At 40.7% G+C, this 18,553-nt stretch overlaps 3 protein-coding genes across 4 annotated transcripts; 1 reads left to right on the top strand and 2 right to left on the bottom strand.

Annotated features, from left to right (window-relative positions):
- Window positions 1-2,902: 2,902 nt before the first annotated feature.
- pigr (polymeric immunoglobulin receptor) lies at window positions 2,903-8,209 on the bottom strand. 2 transcript variants are annotated; one of them, XM_030073552.1, is made up of 8 exons: window positions 8,095-8,209; window positions 7,040-7,384; window positions 6,752-6,833; window positions 6,275-6,513; window positions 5,053-5,152; window positions 3,990-4,096; window positions 3,789-3,838; window positions 2,903-3,675 (listed from the first exon to the last, which is right to left on the bottom strand). In XM_030073552.1, the coding sequence occupies exons 1-8, from the start codon at window positions 8,141-8,143 to the stop codon at window positions 3,592-3,594; spliced, it is 1,056 nt and encodes a 351-aa protein (XP_029929412.1). In that variant the 5' UTR covers window positions 8,144-8,209; the 3' UTR covers window positions 2,903-3,591. The 2 variants fall into 2 exon arrangements, with proteins under 2 accessions (XP_029929412.1, XP_029929413.1); XM_030073553.1 differs by having other exon boundaries at window positions 5,053-5,149.
- A 500-nt stretch (window positions 8,210-8,709) lies between these two features.
- On the bottom strand, window positions 8,710-12,222 carry dad1 (defender against cell death 1). Its single transcript, XM_030074269.1, has 3 exons — window positions 11,903-12,222; window positions 10,857-11,025; window positions 8,710-8,953 (listed from the first exon to the last, which is right to left on the bottom strand). Exons 1-2 carry the CDS (start codon window positions 12,111-12,113, stop codon window positions 10,895-10,897), a joined length of 342 nt encoding a protein of 113 aa, XP_029930129.1. The 5' UTR covers window positions 12,114-12,222; the 3' UTR covers window positions 8,710-8,953; window positions 10,857-10,894.
- Window positions 12,223-12,970: 748 nt separating this feature from the next.
- abhd4 (abhydrolase domain containing 4, N-acyl phospholipase B) lies at window positions 12,971-18,419 on the top strand. Its single transcript, XM_030074266.1, has 8 exons — window positions 12,971-13,186; window positions 14,055-14,140; window positions 14,470-14,574; window positions 14,698-14,986; window positions 15,811-16,004; window positions 16,109-16,220; window positions 16,973-17,159; window positions 17,327-18,419. The coding sequence occupies exons 1-8, from the start codon at window positions 13,137-13,139 to the stop codon at window positions 17,414-17,416; spliced, it is 1,113 nt and encodes a 370-aa protein (XP_029930126.1). The 5' UTR covers window positions 12,971-13,136; the 3' UTR covers window positions 17,417-18,419.
- The last annotated feature ends 134 nt before the right edge of the window (window positions 18,420-18,553 follow it).

Here is an 18,553-nt window from a genome sequence, read left to right as displayed (position 1 = left end):
GAGGATTTGCATTGCCATACTGCCATGCCTTGAAAAGGAAATGATCAAAAGGACATTGCATTTCAAAAACATTACATTTTGGCAAGCATAGCTTTGGGAGCTGTTCTCTCGTTCGCTTTTCTGTGTCTGTGGATTTTCATTGATTTGTTTTCAGGTGTTTTGTTTTTGTCCAGGAAAAAAAAAATCTATTTTTATTATGCTTGACTCATAGGGGTCCAGAAAAGTAAAAGTGTTTAATGCAGGTTTAGTATTAAGCCTCAGCTGAGGATGTATCTCTAAGAGTGATATAAACAGGGGAATTCAGGTCTGCAGCAGCAGCCTGCGCCCTTCATTTCCAGCCTGCTCATGATCCCCCAGCAGGAGAGAGGCATTCTGGAATGACATGGTGGATCTTATTATTGTACGGGATCCCACAACTCAGCAGCATTTCGTCTCACCAGGCCTTTTTTTTTTTTTTTTTTTTTTTTTTTTTGTTACTGTAGAAACAGTGCTGCCTCTCACCTTTTGGTGAACCCATGACAAACCAGCTCAACCAGGACCAGACTACTCAAAAAATAAATAAATAAATAAATCCCCTAATATTGAGTTGTTATGGATTCTTATGGTTTTCTGTGATTTTCTTACAGATATTTAATGTTTTTTTGTTTTATTTTGTTTTGTTTTGTTTTGTTTTGTTTTGTTTTGTTTTTTAACAAATCTATACTTATTGTACCCACAGTATGAATCTGAATGCAATATATGTTGTAAAATGCATACACTGTATCCTTACTTTTTGGGGAAACTGCATATATTTGTATTGCTGATTTGTTTTTTTTTTGTTTGTTTTCCCTGGGGTTGCCTGTGGGATTTTTTTTTTTTTTTTATGTTTTTGTGTATTTGACATTGTATTTATGTTGTAATATGAATACTTGACATTGACGGGCAGTGGTTGGTTACACATCCTTGACTCACTTATGGATTTGGCTCACCTGTATAAACCTGTGTGAATTTTTGCATTTTTGTTCTGTTGTGTTAATTTTGTTAATTTTCAGGATTACAGGCTAAATAATTGCTTCAGGTTAGTGTGTAGTGTTCAGGCCATTGTTTCATGCTAAGGCTCATTTCCTGCGACAGATGTGGTGTGCATTTCTGATTTCTAATTTCCAATTTCTGATTTGGACTGAATGCATTTATTTTACAGAGCTACTGGATGCCTAAATGAATAAGTACTCCAAAGTTAGTCTGGTGACTTTTACTCTGAAGGTCGATTGCCCAAAAATGTCAATGTCAGTTAAACAACTTTTCAGGTGCAGCAGTGTACTGTGATATTATATTTCAGTTAAAAAAAAATCATTAACTACTATTTGTAATTTCCCAAGTTCTTAAGGAAATTCAGTGGAATGAAATATAATTACTCCTGTTTGGGCAGAGAGAGTAAAGGCTTTTCACTGCACCAGCCTCAAGATATAGCTGCCATTTCCAGTGCACTGCTGTAACTTACAGATTGTTCATAGCCAACAAAATACTAACCAGAGAGCATTTTTATCATCAATCTGAGACATCCTATAATCCTCGTCTATAAAGTCAGAGCGAGACAAGATTGTGCAGTAAATCGACACAGACCCTTTTCAACACTGTTTGGCCTTCATATTGTTTGTCAAAGGAGCGTGGAGCAGTATGTGATCTTTCAGTCTGGGCCAACATCTTCTTTTTATGATACCGCCGCTTCAGTAACATTTCCACACAAGGTAAGTGCATATGTATTGACTGTTAGTGCCCTCAAATGGGAAAAGACACAGGCGGTGAGCTTGTGTGCTTGGTATTGGAATGATGAGGACACAAGTACTGCACAGTGGAAATATTGGACAGCTTTTTTTCAATTCTACAGTATGTCTGTAGAATTGAAAAATTAATCTGAGTAAGCTGCATGTCCACGTTACATGACACACACCTGGAACACAGACTAAAGAACATATTTCATATAAAGGGTTGCCCTCCACCTAGTGGCAGGATTGATTTTGTTTGAAATGCCTGTGTAAATTCATACCAGGGTGTGCCACATATAAACACAGTGGAACAGAACAGAATCGCATCCTCATGTTCATGTGGTGTCGAGGTTTTAATGAGACCTAAGATGGATAACTCACTCAGGGCTCAGCACTTACACAGAAGTTTGGGACAGTTCTTTTTTCTTTTCAATTTGTAATTTAATTTGTTTTCTTTTTCAGCATAAGAATAAACATTTCAGGGATGAAATGTATAACTGTATGACTTTTAAAAATAAAAATAAAATCATTCAATGGTTTGTTTCTCATTTCTTTCCTTGTATGTCAGCACTTCTTTGCTCATTTTCTTATGAATTTTGCTATTTTGCCAGTTTTCCTAAAGAATCGCCTTGTCACTAAGGCCTTGTTCAGACTGCAGGCAAATCACGTTTCTCAAATCAGATCTTGAACAAAACTGCCCACACTGTTATTTGCAAGTGATCAGATCTGATTTATGTGTCCAGACATCACAGGTGTATCTGCATGGCTTGCTGTGGTAATGGCGTAGGCGTCAACAAGCCCAAAAAGATGTTATGACTCTTTTAACTATATTACTTAGCTCTAACCTCTGCAGACAAGGAAACGTGGATACTTTCTTCAAGCGCCACTCTTGGCTAGCTGCCTCCATGCTGCCAGATAAGTTGAAACAAAAAACATGACAAACCCTTTATTGACATCAGCATGGAAATGCCTACAAACTAATGCAATGACCTATCTTTTCTTAGCAGAAGTTAGTGGGTCAATGAAACAACTGTGAATGATAACTGATTGTTTTTTTTCTGCATCGACTGCTGTGGAAAAGCAGGATAATCCACTCCGAGGTCATGATTTTTCAATAAAACACTTCCATAGAGGGAAAGGGAAAGGGAAAGTACCAATCAGATTGAAAGGTCTTTAATATGACATAAAGCAGACTGTTATGTAAAATAAACGCACGGAACAAAATACAAATCAGAAAGCATCTATTTTACAGGACACACAGGGTCAGTTTAATTGGGGATCATTTAAAATCAACTGACAAAAAATCTCAATAATTTGATGGTGGATTCCTCATGCCTCTCATTCTGACAGATTGAGATTTTATTCCACAGGTTTGTCAGTTGAGTCTAAACGGTCCTCGCTGTAATCGACTCAGCAATGTTGCCTGGTGCACCTTTAAATGTCTTTAACGGTAGAAGGGTATGTGATATAAAGCAGACACTGCAAACAGAGCATTGGTAATGTGCAGTAAACACATTGCATGTAACATGATTAGGACATATCACTACTGAAAATTAACCATTTTTAATTTCTCTGTTGTTTCTGTTGTATTTGCCTGTTACTGTTACCTTATGTAATCAGTGGTCATGAGTAGCTATGTCTTTTTGCATGATTTCATTCATGATTTCTTTTATGGTTATGGTTTATGGGCCACAGACAGACTAGTAGCTGTGCGAGCGCTCAGCTAATTCTAATCAAGCAATAAACAAACAACTAATAAGAGACAGTGCAAATACACACAGTGACAAACACGTCATTATGTGTTATTCTGAGCCGGGTCCAAACAGCTGCTGGGTAAGGACGGAGGTCAGAACACATGCACACTCCGGGAATCCTTGTTAAGGACAACAACAGCAGTGTTTTGGAGGAAACCTGGATCCCCATGGTAATCCTGTGCCAGACAGAAAGGGAAAAAAAATCAGTGTGATAATCACAGCAAAAATGTTTGATGATGGTGTTTTGGAAAAATGTGTGATAATGACAAATGTTGCCGCAGTGTCTTACATGGGGGTTTGCTTTCAGCTCCTCTGCTTGTCTTTTCCTTAGCTCCATTGCTAGAAATGGACAATGAGAATGTTAATGCCACCAATAATACTGCAAGTAATCTTAATTTGCTCCAAGATACTTGCTGTGCTTAATATATTACATTAACACTGAAGCATAATTAATCCATACTCTTCACATGAGAAAGAAAAATTGCCTCACCGTGCACATTCCAGATCATTTTTACAGCATATAAACCCACTATCACTACGGCCGCCAGAACCACACACACTGTCACCAGTAAGCCCGCCTCAGATAGCCCAAGGTGCCTGTGACACAGAACACAGCAATTTTGGACAAAACCCAGAGGATCCATCTTTAAAATCTGATTAGGATTAGGATTAGGTCAAGATGATGTCAGGCAGATAGCTTGACTGAAGTGAAGTAAACTAAATATGCAAATCTATGCAGATTTTATGAATTTGCATACATCTATATAATAATTCCACAAGTGACAATATAGGAACCATATGTGTTAGTTCAACAGTTTTAAAGTCACAGATGAGCAAAGAAACATACAGAATAATAAAAAAAGAGAAGTATGGAAGACAACACGAGTGTGATTGCTGTACAGCGAACACACTAATACATAAATACATAACAACATAACTAAATAAAATTAATATACTGTAATAAATTCATTAAGACCAGCAACTGACCAGCAAAAAATAATAAGACATGTGAATTACAAAAGTAGTAGTAAACATTAAAATTAGTAATAAAATAAAATTAGATCAAATAATAATTAAAGCCAGCAACTGACCTATAAAAAAAATAAGACATGAGTTAAAAATTGCAGGTAAGGTGCAGCTAAAAAGGAATGGGTGATGGTGATGATAGTGATGGAGCACACCTAACATAACTGTTAACTAACTTCAGAAAACCAGGAAAGGGGAGGGGAAGAGCTTGGGATTCAAGAGGAAAATGAGGCTGCATGAGCAACATTGTGAATTTCCCAGTCTGGGATCAATAAAGTATACCTATCTATCTATCTATCTATCTATCTATCTATCTAACATTGTGACTGAAAAGTACAGGAAGAGGTGCCACATGAGGAGGTCTTTTAACTCAATGGAGGTGGTCATGAAGTGCACATGATGTGGCTATTGCATATTGCATGTTCAGCTTCAATATATGCAGTTAGCCATGGCTCAGATACAGCCATCTCTGCTGCATGGGGCAGACTGGGCAGCTCGGCAGAGTAAACAAAGTGCTTCCATGTTACCATGTGTCAGTGTCCCTGGACTCCTGTGCACTGGGTTTGGTAGCGAGCAGGTTTGCAGCAGGTTGACTCGGTGTGGGTGGAGATGTCACAGACTCTGCTGCTGACGGTAAAGACATTATACAGAGATGTTAAAGCTCTAAAAATATCAGTATTCACAGTCACATACTGTTAGTCACTTGTAATAATAACCTCTACAAGTGGAGGTCTGAATGCCCTTTCCACTTGCCACAAACGCCTGTTGCTGTCATCTGTAAAGCAGATCTCAGCTACTTCTGACTTTGGGTGCCCCGAGCAGCCAAAGTGAGCAGTTGGAGATAACAGTTTGAAGGACTTCATTACCCAGAAATCATGTAGTGCATTGTTAGTAAACTGCACTCTTCTCTGACATAATTTTCCTCTTGGTGGCTTGGTGGTAGTGGTGGAGATGATAAAAAGACTGCTAATCCACAATACTGTATTTCTACCCATTTTTCCTGTGTAATTACAATTATTTGTGGAAGTACAATCAGATTGTTTCTTCCAGACATACGGTTATGATGCGGAATCTTCTTCAGCCATTTCATTTCCTCAAAAAAAGGGTACCAGGAATGGTTGTTCCAAATGTTGGCATAATTTGATTTTCTGGTGTTAGTTTATGTGCTAAAAGTGTTATTTTGGGACTTGTTTTGCCACGCTACGAAAGCGAAAGGAGAGTGATAAAAACAGTATTGTGGATTAGCAGCCCAGGGGAGCAGCTAATGAGGAGATTTCACCACCATGTGGACTCATCATGTCCATGTAACTATACAACCCAACACTCTACCAAAGTTCAGTTTTGCTTTAAAGCAGCTCCAGCCTTCATTAGTGAATCCAGCTTTCTTTCAACAGAGCTATCTCTTGCTGCCGTTTGGGGTAGGTTTGTGTTTTTCTCTTTCTCTCTCTCTTTCTTTTGCTTTGTGACTTCCCGTCCTCTGAGAGGAGTTCCTGACAGTCAACATGCCAGACACCTGAAATTAATACAGGCATACAGGGACAATTTGCAGGATCTCAGTAAGAATGCTCTGCTTGTTTTGCCACACTCTTTTACATAAAAATGTAGAATTGTGCACCTTTAACAATGCAATTTCAAAAACAAGCCCATTTCGATTCTGTCCTTTATGCAAATCGGGTGCAAGAAGACATTTTGACCACTACTGACTAAGCAAAATTGCCAGTTTGAGTTGTTTGAATTTCATGAGCTTACCCTTCAAGTTACTGGTGAAGGGGCGAGGTGTGACCAGCACGTAGACGGACATCTGCTGCTGTCCTGCAGCACACAAGTACCAGCCTGCGTCTTTCATCTGCAGTTCCTTTAAGGTTATAGTGAAAGCCCCAGTTCTGTCATCAATGATGGCCACTGAAGTGTCTTCATAGCGGCTTTCAGAGCCTGTCAGCAGGCAGGAGCTCCAGTCTCCGCTCCGACACCACTTCTTCACACTGTCTCTGTTGGCACGCAGTCACAGGGGATTAGAGCATGCTGATTATTAAATCCTCCATGGTTTGATTTGAATTAAAGGACCAAAGATGCTGTACAAATTGCCGAGTTTGTCAGCTTTGCTCGTGTTTGATCGATGTTGTTTTAAGCCAGAGGCTCATAAGTGCTTTGAATGTAACACATTGGCAGCATAATTCAAAATCTCATAGCATAAGTGTGCATATGGTGAGTAGCAAAATCTAATACCTGTATCTCTCACTGTAGAGGCATTCAACAGTGACACTGCTCCCCTCCTCCCCGCTCACTCTGCTGTTCACCACTGACATACCTGCAGGAATCAACAAGCACATCTACTGGCAGCTTGCATTTGCAGCCCAAGCTTTTGTGCAAACTGAATGAAATATCTTTCAGGGTCACCGTTCACTTTGCCTTTATGAAATAAAAGCATTTTTGATTGTGTTTTTGTATTGAAGACATCAGGGTTTTTTTTGTTTTGTTTTGGGTTTTTTTGGAAATGGGTGCAGCCTTACTCACCATGAATGACGTTAATGTAAGTCGAGGCAAAATCATCAACAGTCCACATATTGCCCAGCTCCACGCCACACCAGTACCAGCCACTGTCCTCCTCCTTCAGGTCTCTCATGGTCACTGTGAACACCAGCTGGGCCTGGTCATCAAAAATAATCACTTTCTCCTCAGCTGTACTGGATGAATTGGGGGTGTCTGTTCGAGATAAGGTGGTGCAGAATCCCCTCACTTTCCCTTGACACCAGTACTTTACATTGCCGGCATACTGAGGGTCGTAAAGACACGGGACTGTGACGGATCGGCCCTCCAGAACTGCAAACTCCTCCGTGGTGGTTACCTGACACAGAGAGCCTGAAAAATGGGGACAGTAAGAAAGGATGATTGGATGTCAAGTACTGTCTTGAACTTCAGCTTTAACAGTCTCTCTTGAGAGCAGCACAATTACTCACACTGGACATTTCTTATCTATGATTAAAAAAAAAAAAAAAAGAGGAGAGGAGAGTGGCCTTGAGCAATACTTGTACTTCTGGTTTCGGTTTCCTGACAAAAACAGTTTTTTTCTACTTCAGTTTCACTTCCCATACTTCTCATTCCAAAATTGGATTGGATTATGACTTCATAATACAGATTCTAGGGGGAAATATAAAAAGGCTTATGAAAACCAGACAAATTATACATCAAACATGTCTCTGCCAAGAGGCAAAACAAATGTAAGGACGTGCGGGAGAACAACTAGAAAGCGTCTTTTACTTCCCACAGAAAATGGGCACAACAAAGTGAACTTTGACACCCTTTCCAGACCATTACAGACAAATGGTCAATATTGAAAAAGAAATAGAAAATGGAATGTTGTGTAATCCCATATGGGTTCAGCTACCGTAGCTTCCCAAGTGGCCAAAGCATTACCTCACAAATAAAGTCTAGAATTTACAGCAGCGCAAAAGCACAGTGAAGGGGCGTCAGCACAGATCAGCTGTCTGCAGAGGAAAATATTGTAAACAAAAAATAAAATACATCACACAACATGAAAATATTACAACCACATTAATAACAGCTGTTACCTGGGATCCATGTTAAGAGGCAGAGGGTCAGTTTAAGGAGTTGTGCCATGTTTCCTCACTAAGAGTTTGAGGTTTTGCAAGCCAGTCCGCTACCCTGTCTAAATACAAGCCCCCCCCTTCCGCAATCCCAACTTCCACTGGGCCATGTGACCACATGTGGAATCCAGATGTTCCAGAACATGTTAACCATCTAGGTGCCACCCACTTTTTAATGGTGAGGGATACAGTTACCAAACAGCTGGCAATCTGCACCAAATGCACTTATTGTATATTCAAAAAAATGGGGTTAATTAACTGTCCCTCTTCTGCTTCCAAAAAAATATTTTATTTATTTATCACTAATGCCACTAAGACAGTTTGCATTTGTGTAGAAAACATAAAGCTTCATTAAATAAATACATCAATGAAATTACACATGCTTTCAATGTTAATACGTATGAAATTTTCTTCGACGGGCTCTGTCCATGCAGATGCCTTTCCACGACTGTTCCTAATCTCCTTGGCATGCGGCGCTGTGTTATTATTGAAAACAAAGCCTTGGTGAACAAAATGTAAGGATTTATATTCAACAGTGTTTTGGGCTCTGACATTGAAGCACCACAATATTCACAAGGATATCGCTTCAGTTGTCTTTATTTGTGTTTGTGTCAGTGCAAAAGGGAATGCTTTACAAATTGGGTCATAAAAAAAAAGAAAAAAGAGAAACAGTATCAGTAAAAAAAAAAAAAAAAAAAAAAAATCTGGATAGAGTGACAATTTTGCGAATCAATTGACAGTCAGTGGTGGACTTTTAACTCTCCGGATCAGAGGCAGATGTGGCATCACGTCTTGAAGGGGAGCTCTGATAAATTCTCTTGATCTGGGGGGAAGAAAACAACAACAACAACAAAAAAAAGGTGGTCAGGTTTGGTGGCATTAAAGCTCAGCATAGTTCTCATCATTCACTCCTGTTCCACCAGATAAATAGGAAACTCCTTCAAACTTAAAAATTCAATGATGTTTCAAAGACCGAGGAAAACAGCAATATGTGGGCTCATGAACGCCAGAGAATAAAGCCTCTGACTGCTGTAATCAGCCTGAGCTGCTCCACAGAGGAAAGACTCAACAAACGATAAACGTGACAGAGAGCACCCAGGCGGATTTTCTCAGGATGAAGGTATATATTTTCTGGTTTACAACAGGAAAACACTGCAGTAAAGCACATTTGGGTATAAAAACTCAAACAAACATCCACTGGGTCCACAAATCTGTCTTCCTTTTGTTGTCTATTGAGCGGCGCTACACTTAATACCCACTGGTGTTGTGAGTTAGAGCCTTGGTTCTGGTTTTCTGCCGCTGGGATAGATTTGATGATCAAACATATTGACTGGACTGGTCTTGACCACAGGAGGGGAGCAAGATGTCCTAAAGTCCTTCATTACCTGACCTGGCTTCAAACAACTTCAAAACTGGAGAAAAATAGTAAGGTTGCTGACGGTCCACCCTCTTATTGTGATTTTGGCTTCAAGTTTGCATTCATTAATAAATACATAAATACACAGAAGTCAAGTGCTTTCTTTTTAGACAAATACCAAAAATTAAACAGAAAAACTTGGACTTGGCTTTTGCCAGTGCTCTGTAAAGGTCGTGCAAGGTAGCAACAAAATGTCTCTGTGTGCATCTCATGGAAAAGGAGGTTATTACCTGTGGCGTATTATTGAGCCAATGCAGTGGATGTGGGACAAAATATTGTGATACTTCCTCTTCAGATATATTATCGATACACTCGAGCCAAGTGTCGATATGAGTTCTCAATGTCATTTGCACAGATGCACATTTGAGTTCCCATGAGGCGAATTTGATCCTGCCTTTAGGTTTTTTAACTGAAGTTCTAAAACACTGAAAAACATGACTGACTCCTGCTTACTGGAAAATGACTTTGCCTTTTACAGGGTAGTTTTTCTTCTACAGATATCATGATACAGGTCACTAAGGTCATCCTCACTTCAGCTCCTCTCAGTTCCCCACTCATGCCTAAAAACCAAAGGCTTTGACAGGCTGTTTCTGTTGCTGCTCCCAGCATCTGGAAAAGTCTGCCATCCCAGATTCCTGTCCTGTCCCACCCCTGGCACTTCTGAGTTGCATTTTCCATTTTAGTCTTGGCTTTTATGTTTTATTCTTTTAATCATTTGTACTGTCACTCCTTCAGCCATAATTGTACAGCACTTTGGGTCAACTCTTGTTTTTAAATGTTCTGTATACATAAAAGTGACTTGACCATCGGCATTGTGAGTAAAATACCATGGTAGTATTGTATCGCCAGTTTCCCAGTGACTCCCATCCCTAACACGCAATATCAAATGTTCTACATTACAAATATGCTTGCTACAGATCTCCATGAAAATGTTGTTCATTTGCCAAACTCTCCTCTGCACCTGTCACTCAGATATGAATATAAATATATTTCTTTTTCCACTAGAAAAATAAATAAATAACTTTAAAAAAAAAAAATCAGTCTGCAGTTCACCACATGTACAGTACAGTGGACAAAAAAGTGCAGAGTCACAGTTTTTGGATTCAGTACAAAGTTGTTACACATGTCTAAACTGTGTCATTTATTCGACTGTGAATAATTATATGATTGGTATTAAAACTGCTACCTAAAATTCCAAATGAATAATGAAGTGAATGTGAGTGTATCCAACGTAGCTCACACTGAGACAGCCCTATTTTAACAGGCACTAAAAAAAAAAAAAAAACTACTGCATGAAGGCAATATACACCTGCAGACGGGGTAAACTGGGTGGGATGCACGTCGGCTTCAGCCAATGAAGTTCATGACGACGAGATGCAGGACGGTGTGTGCAAACAGAAAGTCAGCAAAGGCCCTCTCGGGTGAGATAGACAGGAAGTCTCCTTTGTTCTGTGGGTTGATCTGGATACGAAGACACACTGGAGAAAAACACACACACACATGAAGGATGCATTGTTAGTTTTGCACATACCAAGTCCTATAAAAGTTCAGAAACAGCACACAGCTGTACTCAGCAACACAGCTGTAGTGACACTAGTATTTATTGTTTATGGAGAATGAAGATGCAGTTTCCACCACAGCTTTAGTCAGCATTGCCGTGGTGTCTTGTATTGTTTGGATTGTCGCAGCCTGTAGGAATTAGGGCTGAACGATATATCATTATCATACTGTTATCTAGACATGAACATGCGTGACGTTTATATCTCAAAAGGCAATAATATGGACGATCAACTTTAGGGTTAGCCTGGATTGAAGCAGAGGTTGCAGCAAAATTGTTGATTTTATTTATTTACTTGTTTTAATGCAGTCTAAGACAGCGATTGGTCTGTTCTAATCAATAAAATACTTTGCGAAGTAACTGCACTGTCTCCATCAATTTGTTATCATTATGCTGTTTTCTGAAGAATGCTCGACTAAGTGTGAACCCATAGTCCTATCATATATTGTATCGCTATCAAGATATTTGGCGTAAGTATCGAGGTATGAAATTTTGTCCATATCGTGCTGCCGTAGCAGGAATACATTATAAATTATGACATTTAATAGTATTCACTTGTTACTCCAAATGGTGCTGGCAGTTCTCATGTTCAAACAAGCTTTGACTTATTGAATTTTGTTGCCAACATTTAAAAAAAAAAAATTGAATACCAGGTTGTGTTTGAACCTGGAGCAGAGCTACGTTCACTCTGCCGACCGAGGCCAGCGGCACCGGCTAAACCCTGGTGGGGCGACACGTAGACTTACAATGAATGAAGACAGTAATAGTTCACGGCTGGTTCACAACATGTATGTTACCTGCAAGGATAAAGGAGCCCACACACGAGATGAAGCCCGACAAGAAGCTGTTGAAGGGGAAGGTGCCGACGAGCAGGCAGTAGAGGAACTGCAGCGCTCCTGTCAGCATGATGTACAGCAGATAGGCGTCCACCACCTTCAGCTTGTTGGGCGTCGTGGTGGTGTACTCCTCCAGGAACCGAGAAATGACCGACAGGACCGAGTTCGACATGGCTGTGCTCGCAAAATTATACACAAGAAGCCGTTTCTTCTGCACAAGTCCTCTTCCTCTCCCTCCAATGAATGACGTGTCCACACCGGCCGGAAGTGTGCTGTGTGCTACATGGAATACATTCCGAGTTAGCAACGGTTAGCAGCCGAGGGACGAGGCTCCGCGCGCTCAGAGAGGAGTAAACAGCGTAAAGAGGTGTCACTCCGCCGCTAGTTCGCGATGGGCTAGTTCATGCTAATTTCATATGTGCCTGAATGGAGGATAGACATTTCTATCGTACAGTGGCACCAAAATACTGAAGATTTCATTTTTGAAGTTGGCAGGCGTGGAGTTAGTGCCAGTATTCGTGCAGTTTTGTGTAATGTGGATGAACACCACACAGAAAACACGGACCAGGTGGAAGACCTGTCAGTAGATGTTAAAGTTAAAGTTAGTTAGTTAAAGTTGTGTTGTGAAATTTTACAGCAACTTCTAATTGTGTTTTTTTTTTTTTTTTTTTTTTTTTTTTAACATTTAATTTGTAAAAAGTAAAACAGTTTATACAGTAATGGATTTTTTTTTTTTTCGCGGCCACTTCGATATGAAATAGCAGAGTAATACAGGTGTTACTAATCATATCAACTATGGTTCCGTTACATTTAGGTTTAACAGCGTAATGGCTAAAAATAAAAATACATGTTTTTGTAAGAAGCGGCTTTATTTCAACTAAATAACAGGTCTGGTGGCTGTGGTTCTTGCTAATATGTATTTAGCTAGTGCGACTAACTTGTAGGAGGAGAGATGGTGGTGCTCGCTTTGTCAGCCCAGTGGGTCAACTTCTCAAGCTACTGATTCATCTTCTCAATAGACGATCTTCATGGAGGGTCAGCTGATCTTGGAATGTACGAGTTACAAAACAGTGGGACAAGGGAGCTTTAACAGTGTCCGCCTCGGAACGCACACAGCTGATCAAGTTGTAACAATCTGAATTTCAGACGCCACATTTTCTCAGTGAGGATTGTTGTCACCAGAATATGCTATTCAATGGATCCCGCTCCAGCCACAGCGCCGGTGCCAAACGACTGTGAGACAGAGTAAGTTGAAGCAACCTTCCTAAACAAACTGTCCCCCTGGTTACATCACGACAGGAGTTACAGCAGCACTTCTCCTGCTCAGTCTCTCTCTTTACGACACGTATCTCTGATCATGTTACACATACAACACAATAATGTGTGTGGCACCTTGTATCATGTTTATCCGGATTATTGGATAACAAGAGTTACTCACAGTGCTTCACGTTATGAAAAAGAGACTAAAGATAAATACTGTACAGCAGGACAAGGATCGAAAAGGTCACTGACTTACTATTCATCTCTCTATGAATATTATAGGAATAAAACAATGATAAGGTCACCCTAGTATTTGCCTGTGATGCCTTCAGGTACCCCAGACACACTGTAAGTCTCAATATGGATTTTATATTGTGGGGTGGCAGAGATCTCACACTGTAAGTGAGGAGCAGTGGTGAGTCAACACTCTGTGGGAAGTCATCCTGAGTGACTTGGCAATTTTGAGTTACTTGGAGTTGGGCTTTCAGACACCGAGCTGGTAGAAGAACTGCTGTTGTGTCACATCTTTCCTTCCAATCTGGGATCAAGCGGAGGGTAAACCCACCTCAACTCAGTTTACTCGCCTTTTTGTTTCTTGATTCTTGCTTTTTGTTGTTGTTGTTGTTGTATGCACCATAAACCAACTCACTGCAAGTTACAGTGAAACGTGACACTTCTGGGTGTGTACCGCTTGTGCTCCATGTGAATAAAGATAACACGGCTGGCACTGACCTTTTCTCTGTATTTGTGTAAAGAGAAGTATTGTTATCCTGCTTTCAGCATGCACCATTCACTTCCTGTGCTATCCTGGCTCATTTGTTTTCCATGTCTCTGCCTGTCTTTCTAACGGTAGGTCAAGTTCAGTGTGGCGCTGGTGGCCCTCCTGGCGTCCAACCTCCATGTCCCTGTTGAAGAGCACAGAGGCGAAGATCCTTGCCTGTATGAACCTTTGGACTTGATTCGCTGATTTCATGCATAAATTGATTCACTATGACTGTTTGACTGAGGTTCCTTCATAGCAGCAAGCTGAAATTTGTTGAAACTGTGAAGTAATTTGAATTAAGATTGACACCCATAGTATATTTAAAAGCTGTTGAAAATAATATCACTACTCCTCTTCTTTTACATGGCAATGGCTTCCTCACTCAGAGCCAAGAGTAATGTGATGCTCTCAAATGGCAGCTGTATACTGTTCTGTGCACAGGGTCTTACACAGAGCCTTAGTGATGATAGATTTATAGTTTCTCCTCTTTGATCGGTTGTGGCAGGTATTCAGAATGACCTGTGGGCCAGGTTTGTGACCCTCTCCAACCAAGACCGGATATGGACTCTCACCCTCACCAAAAAAATGGTCCGCAAGCCTGTAGAGCAAGGTACTGACTCCTACTGCTGATCCTGCGTTAGTATTATTACTCTGCTTTGGATTGCTAATGTACAGTGGTTGTCTGCCTTTTGCATCTGTTTCTTGCCCCCACATCTTTTCCTCTCTCTTCCAGTTCCTAAGACTCCTCTGGTAATGGTCCACGGTTTCGGAGGAGGGGTAGGCCTGTGGATCAGGAACCTGGACGTGCTGAGCAGATCGCGGCCGGTGTACGCCTTTGACCTCCTGGGCTTCGGCCGGAGCTCCAGGCCCCCGTTCCCCACGGACCCTGTCCAGGCAGAGGAGCAGTTTGTCAACTCCATCGAGCAGTGGAGAGAGTCTGTCGGCCTGGAGAACATGATTCTGCTGGGCCACAGCCTGGGAGGATACCTCGCTACCTCTTATGCCATCCAGTACCCTTCAAGGTAATGTTGGTGATGTGATGTTTTGCACATGACCATAGACGAATTCTGCTTCCTTTTCACAGGGAGGTCAGAGGTCAGTGTCAGCTACAGGCTGCAACCCAGTGTCTTGACTCAGTGTCTGGTTCAAGAACATTACAGTATGATTTGTTTCAGCAGAGACTGTATTTGAATTGCATTGCGGAAACTGAATTTGAAATGGGAAAGTGACTGGCAAACATAAAAATCATACCCAGTTTCAAGCTATTGTGTTCAATTTCTAATTGTTCTGTAATTCAATTTCTGAATTCTTTATTCATCAAATCCACTTGTCTTTAATTCAGTGCTTCAACATGAGCGTAACAAATTAAAATGTATGCAACGTGGGCTTGAATCCAGGTCCTTTGTTTTGATTGGTGATCTCCCTGCTTGCTGTGTCACTCTGAGACTCTTGGTATCTGGCTGTACCCCTTAGTTAGACTGAGGAATATTGACGGACAGTTACTGGGGAACTGAATCAGAAATGTCAAAACATTTACTTTGTAATGAGTATCTAGACAAACAAAAATTCAAAATGCCAAGGTTTTTCTCTTACTGTTCAAATGACACATCTGTGCCAGATTTATGTCATCTCATAGCAAACTGTAATTTTCCTAGATTCTTAAAGGCATGTAAAAGCTGACTTATTTCATAATTAAAGATCACACATAACTGGCAGTTTTGCCCCATATAAATAATGCTCATCCTGTATAGAACAGGGACAGTAGCTCTAATATCTGCTGATGATCCAATTAATGTCAGTATAAATTTAAACACAAATTTTAATGCACTTTGGTCTCTTCTTTCAGGGTGTCCCACCTCATCCTGGTTGACCCATGGGGTTTCCCCGAACGACCCCAGGCGGAGGCGGAGAGCCAGGGAAGCCCAGGTCAGGGGGCAGAGGTGGTGAAGAGGCCGCCCCTTCCCCGCTGGGTGAAGGCTGTAGCTGCAGTGGTTTCCTTCTTCAACCCGCTGGCTGTCATCAGAGCGGCAGGCCCATGGGGTGAGACATGTTGGCGACTCGGTGTACAGTGGCTGTCTGATGCTGTGCTGTGCTGTGTCATGCTGCTCCCTCACATCTCACCTCATAGTACATCTCTGGTTCAGGTCCAGGCTTGGTGAACAGATTCCGTCCCGACTTCAGGAGGAAATTTGAGGATCTATTTGACGATGACACCATGACGCAGTACATCTACCACTGTAATGCCCAGAACCCAAGGTAGGTTAAAGGAATACTTCACACAAAAAATGCTTATTTTGTATCATGTACTAACAATGAGTTTTGAATGTGTGACCAAAAAAAAAAAAAAAAATTTTTACTGCATGCCTCCATGGCAGCAACCAAAACAATATGAAAACATTTCAAATTCTCAATCTCCTCATGCAGTCTAATTCATTTCATAAGATCACATAAAACTGTCAGTCTTGCCCCATATAAATATGATTGTCCTATTTAGAATAGGGATAGTGGCTCAAATAGCTGCTCAGAATCCCATCACAGTGTCAGCATGAATTTTAATACAACACACTGTAAGACTCCAGTTAGTTTGCTCTGCATATCCCAAAGCAATGTACTTTCACCAAAACATTTCTAAATAAATCTTTTTGTAAAACCTTTTCGGCACGACTGGTTTGCATGTCCACCAAATTGAAGACCTGCCTTTGTGTCTAGAATGGGTCAAATGCAGACAACAAATTTCTCTAAGGGGGTCAACTTATTTGAAACCTGCGTTCTCCATGGGGCATGCAGTTTGCTGTTAGATGTTCAAGACAACTTAGCATGAGTACAAATACAAATAATACAGCTTTCGCATGAAGTAGTCCTTAAAATGGCACACCACAATATGGTCAAATCACTTAAAATAGAATATAATACCCACGAAAACCAGTTGCAAACAGTGAAAAAAAGTTCTTACTCCTTTCAATTCTTTCTTCTTCAACCCATCTTCCCTCTTCCCTCCCTCCTCCCAGTGGTGAGGTGGGCTTCAGGGCCATGTCGGAGTCTCTGGGCTGGGCCAAGAGGCCCATGCTGCAGCGGGTTGATCAGCTGCCCCGTTCCATGCCCCTCACCATGCTGTACGGAGCACGGTCCTGGGTGGACAGCTCCTCCGGGATCAAAGTGGCCCACATCAGGAGTCAGGCCTACACCAAGGTGCTGGTGAGTAAGGATGGGGGTGCTGAATGTTGGATAGAGACACAGGGTCATGCGGGAGACATTATCCAGTTACAACATGCTTGTCTAAAACTGTCAGTGTGCTTGCTTTGAATCACCATGTGCTACTAATTTCATTTCCTTCTCTCCCTTTTTTCATCCTCACTTTCCAGTTAGTAAATGAAGCCTCTCACCATGTCTATGCTGACCAGCCAGAGGAGTTCAACAAAGTGGTTGAAAATATCTGTAACTCTGTAGACTGAGTGTGTGTGTGTGTGTGTGTGTGTGTGTGTGTGTGTGTGTGTGTAAGCATGTATTCAGTTCAGAGAGAGTATACAGTGCAAGTATGCATTGATCTGGATCGGACATGTACACACAAGGACTGCAATTACATACAGAATCCACAAAGGTGTGTAACAGTGCACGTGGCACACTGAATGACAATGATTTTATATGATGAAGTATTTGATAAAATGTTCGGACAACACAAGGTTCAATGTGCAAATGTAAATAGTTTGATATGCTATGAGTCGACTGGTCAACGGATTTCTCAACTATTCACTAAGTTCACTGGAAGCTAAGCTGTTTGAACTATTATTGTAAAATGTTATATTCTCATTTGTTCTATGATTTGTGATTTGTTTCAATGCATTATTATTGATTTATAAATATTTATTTATAATAAATGATTGTATGTGTTATTTGTTAATGGGTTTCCAGGGTCTTAAATTAACTCTAGTATTTTTTTGTGTTAATGAAACTGTGTATTGTTACATTTCTGAGTTTTAACACATGCACACGTCGGCTTTAGTATCTTTGTGGGGACATTGTATTGACTTACATTCATTAATTACAGCCTTTCCCTAATCTTAGCCAGCTTATAGTCAGCTTATGTTGAACCCTAACCTTAACCCTAACCCTAATTCTAACCTTAACCAATAACCCAAAATTAGCCTTTTTTCCTTATTGAGCACCATCCAAAATGTCCTCTCAGAACGGGTTGTTTCTCAATAGTGTCCTCACAAGTAAAGCACATCAAGCCCACACACACTCTCACACGTACTGGATGTAAGTGTGCTTGAGTAGCTACATTGCCTCAAAATCACGGTTTTAACATGTGCCTGAGTTTGAACACTACAGTGCTCTGTATGTTATTGTAATAATTTTTCTGGCCTCTCCTTTGGTCTAACGTTCAGGTGGTCAGCCGATGTATCAAACTGTTGTCTGTATTTTATACCATCAAGTTAATAAAAATTAAGCCGGATGTGTCTGATAGATTTGTCTGATAATCTGTGTGCACATTTAATATATCTATGTATGTAACTCTTACATTGTAAATGTCTCAAGGCATTAACGTAATGTGTTACTGGACAACACAAACGTCATAATTATATCAGTGG

The sequence above is a fragment of the Myripristis murdjan genome, chromosome 17 (assembly GCF_902150065.1).
Source record: "Myripristis murdjan chromosome 17, fMyrMur1.1, whole genome shotgun sequence".
NCBI classification, from domain to species: Eukaryota; Metazoa; Chordata; class Actinopteri; order Holocentriformes; family Holocentridae; genus Myripristis; species Myripristis murdjan.
This window is presented reverse-complemented; position numbering and strand designations above follow the sequence as displayed.

Bases quoted from the DNA above. Each gene is read 5' to 3' on its own strand.
- abhd4 (XM_030074266.1), top strand. From the start codon at position 13,137: ATGGATCCCGCTCCAGCCACAGCGCCGGTGCCAAACGACTGTGAGACA. The intron at 16,005-16,108 runs GTGAGACATGTT...TCTCTGGTTCAG, and splicing joins CAGAGCGGCAGGCCCATGGG to GTCCAGGCTTGGTGAACAGA. The intron at 16,221-16,972 runs GTAGGTTAAAGG...CCCTCCTCCCAG, and splicing joins TGTAATGCCCAGAACCCAAG to TGGTGAGGTGGGCTTCAGGG.
- dad1 (XM_030074269.1), bottom strand. From the start codon at position 12,113: ATGTCGAACTCGGTCCTGTCGGTCATTTCTCGGTTCCTGGAGGAGTAC. The intron at 11,026-11,902 runs GTAACATACATG...GTTTTTCTCCAG, and splicing joins GGGCTCCTTTATCCTTGCAG to TGTGTCTTCGTATCCAGATC.
- pigr (XM_030073552.1), bottom strand. From the start codon at position 8,143: ATGGCACAACTCCTTAAACTGACCCTCTGCCTCTTAACATGGATCCCA. The intron at 7,385-8,094 runs GTAACAGCTGTT...CCCATTTTTCAG, and splicing joins CCTCTTAACATGGATCCCAG to GCTCTCTGTGTCAGGTAACC. The intron at 4,097-5,052 runs GTAACATGGAAG...TCTGTGTCACAG, and splicing joins TCCAGGGACACTGACACATG to GCACCTTGGGCTATCTGAGG.